This window comes from Poeciliopsis prolifica, unplaced genomic scaffold, assembly GCF_027474105.1.
Source record: "Poeciliopsis prolifica strain line A6 unplaced genomic scaffold, Auburn_PproV2 SCAFFOLD010, whole genome shotgun sequence".
Taxonomy (NCBI): domain Eukaryota; kingdom Metazoa; phylum Chordata; class Actinopteri; order Cyprinodontiformes; family Poeciliidae; genus Poeciliopsis; species Poeciliopsis prolifica.
The window spans coordinates 3,851,671-3,861,457 of record NW_026562385.1 but is presented as its reverse complement, the minus strand read 5'-3'; the positions used below and the strand labels follow the sequence as shown (position 1 = coordinate 3,861,457).

At 38.9% G+C, this 9,787-nt stretch overlaps 1 protein-coding gene and 1 non-coding gene across 2 annotated transcripts; both read right to left on the bottom strand.

Annotated features, from left to right (window-relative positions):
* Positions 1–400: 400 nt before the first annotated feature.
* trnal-uag (transfer RNA leucine (anticodon UAG)) lies at positions 401–482 on the bottom strand. Its single transcript has one exon. It is a non-coding gene; the product is annotated as a tRNA-Leu (tRNA).
* Positions 483–1,452: 970 nt separating this feature from the next.
* cdr2a (cerebellar degeneration-related protein 2a) lies at positions 1,453–9,322 on the bottom strand. Its single transcript, XM_055035738.1, has 7 exons — positions 9,091–9,322; positions 6,756–6,868; positions 5,315–5,463; positions 5,051–5,227; positions 3,712–4,005; positions 2,718–2,991; positions 1,453–2,622 (listed from the first exon to the last, which is right to left on the bottom strand). The coding sequence occupies exons 1-7, from the start codon at positions 9,167–9,169 to the stop codon at positions 2,347–2,349; spliced, it is 1,362 nt and encodes a 453-aa protein (XP_054891713.1). The 5' UTR covers positions 9,170–9,322; the 3' UTR covers positions 1,453–2,346.
* Positions 9,323–9,787: the final 465 nt, after the last annotated feature.

Here is a 9,787-nt window from a genome sequence, read left to right as displayed (position 1 = left end):
TTCAAAAATTTATTTTGAATTGGAGTTAGTATCACAACAAATGACTGATTGGTGGTTTATTTCAAATATGGTTTACAGAAGACTTTAAAATAATGAATAAATATTACCAAAATACACAGTCTTGTCAAATCGTCTGCTATGTGCATCTACCAAAGTTGTGAAAGCATAAAATAAATATTCATAGACTCAGAAGAGTTCTTTAAAATTTGTACTGTCATTCTGAATATACCCACCAGAGAGCGCTGATACACTTTCTAATCATTTTAATGGCCAACATAGCTATTAATATGAAGAATTTATAGAAGACAGCACAGGTTTTATGCTTAACATACTTAATAGGCATCATTAGTTATAGTAACACGTTCAAGTAAAACTAATATCAAAGTAAAAAAAAGCTTCTTGGCAGCGGTGGGATTCGAACCCACGCCATCGAAATGACTGGAGCCTAAATCCAGCGCCTTAGACCACTCGGCCACGCTACCTCGGCGGTTCAACCGCCGGAAACAGTTTTAGATAGTAGAAAGGGCAGAAACGGTGCAGCGCAACGGGATTTTTACTTTTGACTTACATGGATGTTAGTTAGCTTACTTTGCTTCCTTTGTAGGCGGTGCACACAGGCTCTTTTTGTTCGTAAGGAACTAACGAACAAATTCATGGAAATTCATGAATGAATAATGTGAGGAATCTGCGCTGAGTTGGAGTCACAAATACTTGTATCACCAGGCGTGCAGAAATGTGGTTAATTCAGCGTAGGGTGGCATAATAAAGCAGAGACAGTAGTTACTTTCTGTCACCCATCCTTGCTAAGCTAAAGGGACAACTGCAGCTCTACAGTAACAAAACTCTGCAGTTTAATTTTCAAAACAGTTCTACATCGAAACAAACGATTTAATAATTGTATGAAATCTGCTTTTTTGTATTTTCTCATGTTAGCTCTGCCTTATTGAAATTTGTTTCATTATTTTTTAAAAAAGAGAAATGATTCAAAGAATTTTTTTATACTACTTACCAACTAAGAAAACCAAAGTACATGTTGCACATGAAATAAAATCTTGGACAAATTTAAAGCTATGCTCAATCTGATGTCTGCTTTTTTGTTGTGACTTTATCCCTCCTGATTGTTTTGTGCTCTGAGCCTACATGCTCAGCTTTTGCAAAGACTTGTCTGTCTCTGTGAGCTTGGTATGCAATCCTCTTGTTCAAAGGTTTAGTGGATTTGGAGGCTGATAAAAAGTAGGGTAGGATGTTGAAATCACTTTTATGGAAATACAAGTGGCTCCCAAAACAGGTCAAATGACAATTTTTGTTTGTTGGTAAAGTAAATGTCATGTGGTATGACGAAAAGGACTTAATTTCCACTGCTTTCCTCTCATGATTACCTGGCAGGAATTTATGCAGGAAGGAGAACTCAAACTACTACCCCAAAACACAAAACCCAAATACTCATGTTGCTACATGCCAAATAGTTTTATTTTCGAACAAAACATGTAATGAGGGGGCAAAAACATTAACTGTGAGACATAATTGTTCTGATTTCAGTTTTTCAACAGCTGAGGGTCTGAACATTTATAATTCATCTATTTTTGTTAGACTCGTCTTAAAGATTAGAACAAAATCAGCTTATATTTTTTTAATAACATACATTTACAACACAGTGCTGCTATGCTGACTCGTTTCATTAGTTACATACAAAGAAAATACATTTGGTAATAAATAAGCAGAAGTTGTGCAAATCTTTTGCATCTTGTAGTTGAGCAAAAATGTTGCTACTGATATGAAAGTAACAACAAAAAAAAGAGATTTTGCCCTAAATGCTTTATATTAACACCACAACAAAGGTTTAGAAACCAGACCATCACCAACTTTCGTAAAACCAGCCAGTATTTCAACTTTTAGAAACCTCTGATTACATTTCTACTCTTTTCCGGCCTTATGCAACATTTCTACTTACACAATGCATCCATAAGCTCTAGCAACACGTAAACCTTTCTACTCCAAACACCAGAAAGATCAAGTGAGTTCATATTATATAAATACAGCAGAAAATAGTAATACTTCTGGACTGTTGCACTGAAATGCAGTTTAAAAATTTTTCACAAACATAATTTCTTTATGTACTATATTTTTCTATATTGTTTTCTGTTTTGTATAAAACATAACCATTACATTTTATTTTTAAACCAACCATTTTTTCCCCATTAGGACAGAAAAAACAAACTGTGCAAACTAACAAAAGTGTCAAACATGTAGCTTGTGCACCCTCTGTAAAGCTTTACAGAAAAGCAGCCTCAGTGCATCTCCTGAACAGAAATCAAAGTAAATCCAGGGAAGATGAATGCATGAAGTTCATTCTGCAGAATCACTGCTGCGTGTCGGGTGCCTGTCGTTGCTGAGGTCCTCTTTAGTCTTTTGGATGCGGGTGAAGATCTCCTTGAAGAGAACCTTGTACTCGGGCTGGTGCCCGTCTTCAGGTAGAGCCTTTAGATCGGATGTTGCAGCCGAGCTGGAGAGGCGGCGGCGCACCCAGGCGGTGGCAAAGGAACCGCTGGAGGTCTGGACGGCATTGTGGCTCAGTCCATCTTTTAGATTATGGTAACGCTGCAGCAGCTCCTCGTACTTTACCTGGAAAACACCAACACATTCATAATAATTCTGCAAGAGTCCTGCCTAATACTGTATAAAACTTGTGGGATTAACTCCATGTCTGCTTCTCCCACCTGGAGGGCACTGTACTGTGCATCCACCTCATTGAGCAGAGAGATGCCTCTCTGTTTCACTGCTTCCGCCCGCCTGATGCACAGCTGCTCATGACCGCGACGGAGCTCATCCGTGTTTGTGGCCTTTGAAACGCCTTCGCTGTGACACCTCTGTCGGCGTCGCCTCGTCTGCTCCTCTTCCTTCTCAGATGTCTCGTCTGCCTCGCTCTGTCTCTCTTCGGAGCCAAAGAACACAGTTTCGGGCAACAGCAGCTGGCTCGGTCTCCTCACACTCCTGAGAGCAAAACGAAACGGAAACATAAACAAGATGAATTTACAGTTCCTTGCTATGAGAGTTAACTTTTTAATATTTGGATGAACATTGATGATGGCAATTGACAGAATCATGCTTTTATGGTGTGATGCACTTTGGACTGCTTTGTTGCTGAAAGCTTAAGTGCAAAGTAAGAAAAGCAATAAGGATTATTATTATTATTTTTTTTTTACAAATCAGAATCTAAAAACTGCAGCATACAATTGTGTTCAGAACCCTTTACTGTGACACTCCTAAATAAAATCCAGTGCAAACAATTAGCTTCAGAAGGTACACAATAAACTTTGGCTGACATGCAAAGTGACTTTTATCCCTTAAATCACCATCCATAATGTAAAGCATGGCAGGGGAAGCATTGTGCTGTGGAGTTGTTTTTCATTACCAGAGACAAGAAAACTGCTGAGTTGATTAGAAGATGGTCAACTCTAGATAAAGGACAATCCTGGAAAAATAGAATGAAAAACCCAAAGTCTCACTAAAACTTTATGGTTTGAATCAAAGAATATTTATGTTTGAAGGGTCTAGTTAAAACCTGGGTCAGGGGTATTTTGCAAAGCAGAACAGGCAACAAATGCTGTCTCTAAATATGTGAAACTGGTTAACGAGGTGAAGCTTTAATTGCAGCAAATTCTGGTTCTACAGCAGTACACATTCATCATGGCTGAACGCTGCAGTTCTGACCTGCTGGCTCGCCACAGAAGCCGTAGCTGCTCCACTTCCTCCTCCAGCTCAGTCTGCCGGGTCCAGCAGCCCTCCAACTGGGCCAGTCGCTGCTCCAAGCCTCTGTTCTCCCTGGATGTGAACTCGATCTCTCGCTCCACAGCCTCCCTTCGGCTCTGCTCGGTGGCGATCTGCCTCTGGAGGGTTTGAATGGAACGCTGCAGAGCTTGGTTCTCCTCCTCCGGGTCCAGACATCTGTCTCTGTCACTGAGGAAGCTCTGAGGCGACCAGAGTCCATCGCTCTGAGTCAGATACCTGGAACAGAAATGTTTGTTTATTGCATGTTTACAGTGACACATAAGGTCTTTATGTAGAGTGAAATAAAACTGTCATTAATATTAAAACACTTATTATTCTTAAGTTTACTTTAGGTGAAGAGAATATAATCTAAAGGTGACCTCTTGTGTTAGGACAAGTCTATGGTTTAAACAAAACATGCTCATTACATGTTTTGCACAAAGTCATTCTTCGTTAATGATATTTCAGTCTCCTCAGTTCTACATATTTTGAGCTCTTTTCAGAACCTGGCTCTTGTCTCTTTAAATTCAAATAAGCTGCAGTTGGCCACACCCCTCCAACTCACAGTTTCTGTGGTTAGAGCTTTCTGGTTGGTAACTCAACAACAAAACACTTGTCTTTTCCAGCAGCCATTGTACAGAGCATACAGCATTAAAACCAGCTGACCAAATGTTCTGGAGCGCTGCTTGGGTTGAAAGACGATGGATTGGGCTCGGCTGGGGTTAGTAGGGAGCAGCAAACTGTTACTTTATATTCAGGAGGTTATTAACTTGAAAACTAAAATTATTTGACATCACATGGTCTGATACAAGTCCCAAGAGCAAAGTATGGAAATGGTACTTTTGCAGAGCAAGCTTAGTGGTTTCCTACAGTGGCCGCTGTATGTCTGAATGCATTTACACAGTGCTGACTACAGACAAGGATTAACTTTCCTGTCCTGCAGATTAGCTCTGAGGTAATGGCTCTGCTCTGGGTGACCTGCAGATGTCAATTCAGCATTCAAAGGCTGAGAATATATGCGGATCACAGAATAGGCCTTAGCACCATGTTGCAGTTATATTACGCTCTTATGGACAGAGTTGGGTATAGAAAGATGCCTCAGCAGATGGATGTTTCTGTTTTTTACACAACATCAATAAACTTATAAACAGAGCTTCTATGACACAACAGTTTTGCTTCCGTCTACCACATGTCTTCCTCTTTGAGAAGAGTTCCTTTGTCACAGCTTGAGGCTGCACCTGCATTAGCATAGGGTGCAATGAAGTTCTCTCTTGAGTATTACCTGTCCCGCTGGAGGTCATACAGCTCCTTGAGACAAGACACACTCTGTGCACTGAAACCACGCCGCTGCTCTGCCAGCTCTCTCTTGTTTCGCTCTGCCTGAGCCGCCTTTAGCTCGTCCATCTGGGTCTGCAGGTCCTCTATGAGGGTCTGAAGGGCTTCGATCGTATCCGTTAAACTGGTGTGAGAGAGAAAAATTAACCGTAAGGATAGATGATGAAAAAAATAACGGAAGGTTTGCAGGCAGAAGGTTTGGTTAAGCAACCTGTTGATCTTGGTTTGGGCCAGGCGGTTGTCCTGCACCAGCCTGTGGTTGCTTTCCTCCACGTCCCTGGCGGCCATGTCCAGCTGCTCGTACAGTTTGGCGTGTTGATCGTTCATCTGACGCAGTAGCTCCACCTGTTTGGTCAGGTACTAATGCACAAGAAAGAAAATTAAAATTCAACTCTTGCTGATATTCTATTAATAAAACAGCATGTAAATGTTTAAATACATATATTAAAACACTCCAGCATCATCTCCATTTTTACTCCAATTAAAGAAAAAAGAAATACAGCCAAAAGTTTCCATTTCAAATCTAATTATTTGATTTACTATGGGGATTTTGACTTTTAAATACAGAGTCCAACAGCAAATATACTGAAGATTAATTCAAAAATATTTTATGCTTTAAATAAAATTTAATAACAGCTAAAATTTGGCTTTGGAATCAAGATCTATCCAATTTATCACAATAAGGCTGAATCAAACAAAAAATGCTAAACAATAACCTCCACCAGGGAGCTAGAAAAAAAATGAGAGAGTAACATAAGTTGGTGGTTTGTATTTTTCTCAAAATATACATACTTTCAGTTGTTTCCAAGATTAACTTTCAACTGGAAATAAGTTCATGCTCGGTCTCCAGATCTGATAATCATAGTTTGTGAAACTGACACTAACATCAGCCTGGACATCTGTCTCTAAACACACATCAGGTGCTGCAGAACTGGGTTTAGTCAAACACAAACACGCTCTTGCGCCACAGAGCCCCAATCACGTGTTCTCACAGCTTTGTGGTACTTCCAGTGCCAGACACATTAGTACGAGGGTCACGGAGAAGTATTAGGATTAGCATATCAACTTCAATAAATCCTCAGACCGCAGCCCTCTCTATGCTGTAAACACATTAAGACGCTTACATTTGCTGACCCACTGAGTGGCGTGTTCTCCAGCTTGTACAGAGCAAGCTCTGAGACGTCATGGCAGTGAAATATAAAACCTAATTTTGACCTTTTTTTATTGCAAAAAAAAAAAAGGTCAAAATTAGTGGCCCAAACCAACATCAACAGGTTGCTTAACCAAACCTTCTGTCAGCAAAAATATTTTTTTACAAAAATAATACTATTCAGCCATAAAACTGTCTGACTTTACTAACTGTTATAGCCAATAAATTACATAAATTAAAATATTGCATATCAATGGATGCAAAGAGGTGGCAAGGGATCTGCAAAAACTTTTATACATAATTAGGTCAACTAAGATTGTTCCAAAAGGTTCATTAAGTCAGACTGGCTTAGATTTTACTTGACCCCATTTTTCAGCTTTTTTGTTGATGTAAACTCCTCTCGATCCCATTGCTGCAAATTGCATCATGCTCACTAGTGCAATTTTATCACAACTGGAGGGTCAAAGCAGCTGTTGTTTTCCCTTCTCCAAACATTCCTGACCTCGATCTCCTGCAGCTGCTCCTGGTTGGTAGAATACATCTGCTGCAGGGCCTGCTCCAGGTCATGGTTCCTGTCCAGGAGAGTTTTGCCCAGCTCTGCTGCCAGATGGAGATCTAAACAAAGCAGAAACAAATTCTCAACCACAACCTTTACAAGGGAAACTCACAAGTATAGGCTTATATAAGGAATACATAAAACAAACACATAACTTATTGTACACTATAAATATTCTGCACTCGTGGAATACTCCTCAGAATGCCTTGTGACTCCCTTTGTCTGTTTCATTCCCACCAGCTCTGGACCTTGTTAGCTGTCAGTGTTTCCTGCAGATCTGCGTTGAAGCAGGTCTTATCCAAACATATCAGCATATTTTCAGTACAGCTGAATTTCCTTTAATTCCCATGTTTACACAAGACATTGTCTAATTGTAAAGGGGGGGGGGGGGGAAGTATCTTTAAAACAAGGGTTAATCATAGTCAATATAATGTTTTGCAGTTTTCACCATTAGTATCACAAATATTTTTCTGAAATTATGCAGACCTATTGAGAATAACTACTACGCTCTGAAATGCTTAACTTAAACCTGTCATGTCTATATAACCTTGAGCTCTGGCCTGATGGCAGCAGGTGGACGGTTCGGTATTAAATTAGTTATGAACATCTCGATGACTTCTTACTAATTACTCTCTCCAAACTCTGAACCCAATAAGGTTCATTCAACCTCCAAAAGTAGCTCCACTTCTGAAACAGCATGAACATAAACATTTTAAGATACGTTTATAATAATAATCATCAAAATAATGTACTGATACATGTTGCTGAATAGATAGAGCAGGCTTTATTGCTGATCTGGTACAATTCTCATTTCAAAATATTCAGTAAGTTATTTTCACTATTATTTCACCAATCATCATTATAAGACCCAGATATTGTAAAAAAAAGTGTAAACATACTACACAATTGCTATGTTTTTGTGATTATTGTCAGTGCAGATAAAAAGATAAACAAATCTATGGAAATGTGCAAAATAAAATGCTGCAATCACCTGGATGCATAAGGGAACAGACACATAAACTACTTCTTGGATTAGGGCTTTAATTATATTGAATCTGATTAACTAAATTGTTCTAGTACGAATTTCAAGGAATTTTCCCTGCATTTGCATCCAAATGTCTAAGTCCATAAGTTAGCAGACAAGACTAGATGGACTTTATTGTAGAAAGGTATCAGTCAGAAGAAAATCCACAGTATGACATCATAGCACTGTGGAAACAATAATCAGTCATTGGAGAAAATATGGGCAACACTAAGCTTCCAAAAAATAGATTCTTCTTAAAAAAAAAAAAAAAAAAACAGAAGAAAAGACAATTCAGAAACTGGTCAACAAAGCTGCCAAGCAGCCAACAATGATACTGAAGTAACTGCAGGAATTTCCAACAAGTGCTGTTTGTGTTTCACATGCGATTACAATCTTCTATGTTCTCCATTTGTCTAGATAGAGAGACAAATGGACAAACACAATTATTGGCCTCTGAAAAAAAAACTTACAAGTCAGGCTACAATCTCTGATTCAGTTTCAGATAATGATTGGTATAAAAAACACTGTACATTATTGAAGAAAAAAAAAAAAAACAACAATCTCCATGGAACAATTTAGTAGATTTGGAGGAAATAGTGAAATAAAATAGTTGCATACTGACTGTTAATATGACATTTGCTCTAAATCGGTGCTACAAAAATAATAATAAATAATAATAATAATAATAATAATAATAATAATAATAATAATAATAATTTACATTAATTCCAAGTAAGACTGAGTGTTGAAGTTGAATCAAAAACACTAGTTTTAAGGATGCACACACTTATTCAACAGGGTTGATGCTTTCCCCCCCTACAACTTTAGGTCTGTTTACTGTTGATTTTAATGTCAAATATACATGTTTCATATGTGAAAATATTTACGATGGCGTCAATAAATGCAGAAAAATGCATTCTATTTGGAGTTTTAACAATGTACCCTAGTTATTTCTTTCACTTCCGTCTTCCATTCAAGATTTATTCCTTATATTTAGAAAACAATGAACACAGGATGCGACAGCCTGGGGAAATCCTGAGCCTTCCCATCTAATCATCAAACTCCAAATGGTCCATTATTTTCCAAATGGAGACTTGTGTTATACTTGTTCTTGTGTTGGAAGGCAACGATGACTACAATCTGTTGTGATTTAAACACTTTAGTTTGCACTATGAAGCTTGTACTGATGTTATCGTAAACAACAACTGTTGGCGTGCATAGTCCCAATCAGACGCGGGTTTTAGGGCGCGTCCTTACCGTCCTCAAGGTCCTGCTGGTTGTACCAGGAATCCCCCTTCTTCTCAAACTCTTCCTCCAAAATCATGTCTGTCAACATCTTTCAGCCTGATGAATCTCCTCCTCACAGAAAGCGGGAACTTAAACCTTCACGGCTCAGAGTCGCCCCGTGTCCTCCACCGGCTGCAGACCGACTGCATCCTCTAAGAGTCCGAGAGAGAAGCTTTAACTTCTGTTGTCCACGGCAACGTGGCAAAATCCTTCACATACACCCGGCATCCAGTAGGAGGCAGAAGAGAGACACAAAACCTGTGCACTTATTTTACCTTATCTTATTTCGCCTCATTTAAATTTATTCTCAATGAGTCCCACAATAATGTCAAACTGTCTAAAATGTTAAAACAGTTTTTGTGTTCGCAACTTCCTGCCTTCCTTGAGAGGCATTTAGAGGGCGCCAACTAGCGGATGGAAATGAAAAACCGTCAACGTTGCCGCCATATTGGACAGGGCAAACGATGAATAATACATGGTCTGTGCAAACAACTCAATTTGATCACTGATCAAATTCATTTTTGTTAGCTTTATATAAATCATAGAAACAATCAGTCTTTATAGAAATGTGTAATTCTGGAGATTTTTGCTTTTATTGAGCTTGTCCCATTACGGCGGACAAGCTGCGTCTCCAGTGTTACGGGATTGGCCTGTCTATCATCCAATC

Excerpts from the sequence above, each read along its gene's own strand:
- cdr2a (XM_055035738.1), bottom strand. The coding sequence starts at position 9,169 with ATGTTGACAGACATGATTTTGGAGGAAGAGTTTGAGAAGAAGGGGGAT. Across the intron at positions 5,464-6,755 it reads AGCAGCTGCAGGAGATCGAG|TACCTGACCAAACAGGTGGA; the intron begins GTCAGGAATGTT and ends CTTGTGCATTAG. Across the intron at positions 5,228-5,314 it reads GCCCAAACCAAGATCAACAG|TTTAACGGATACGATCGAAG; the intron begins GTTGCTTAACCA and ends CTCTCACACCAG.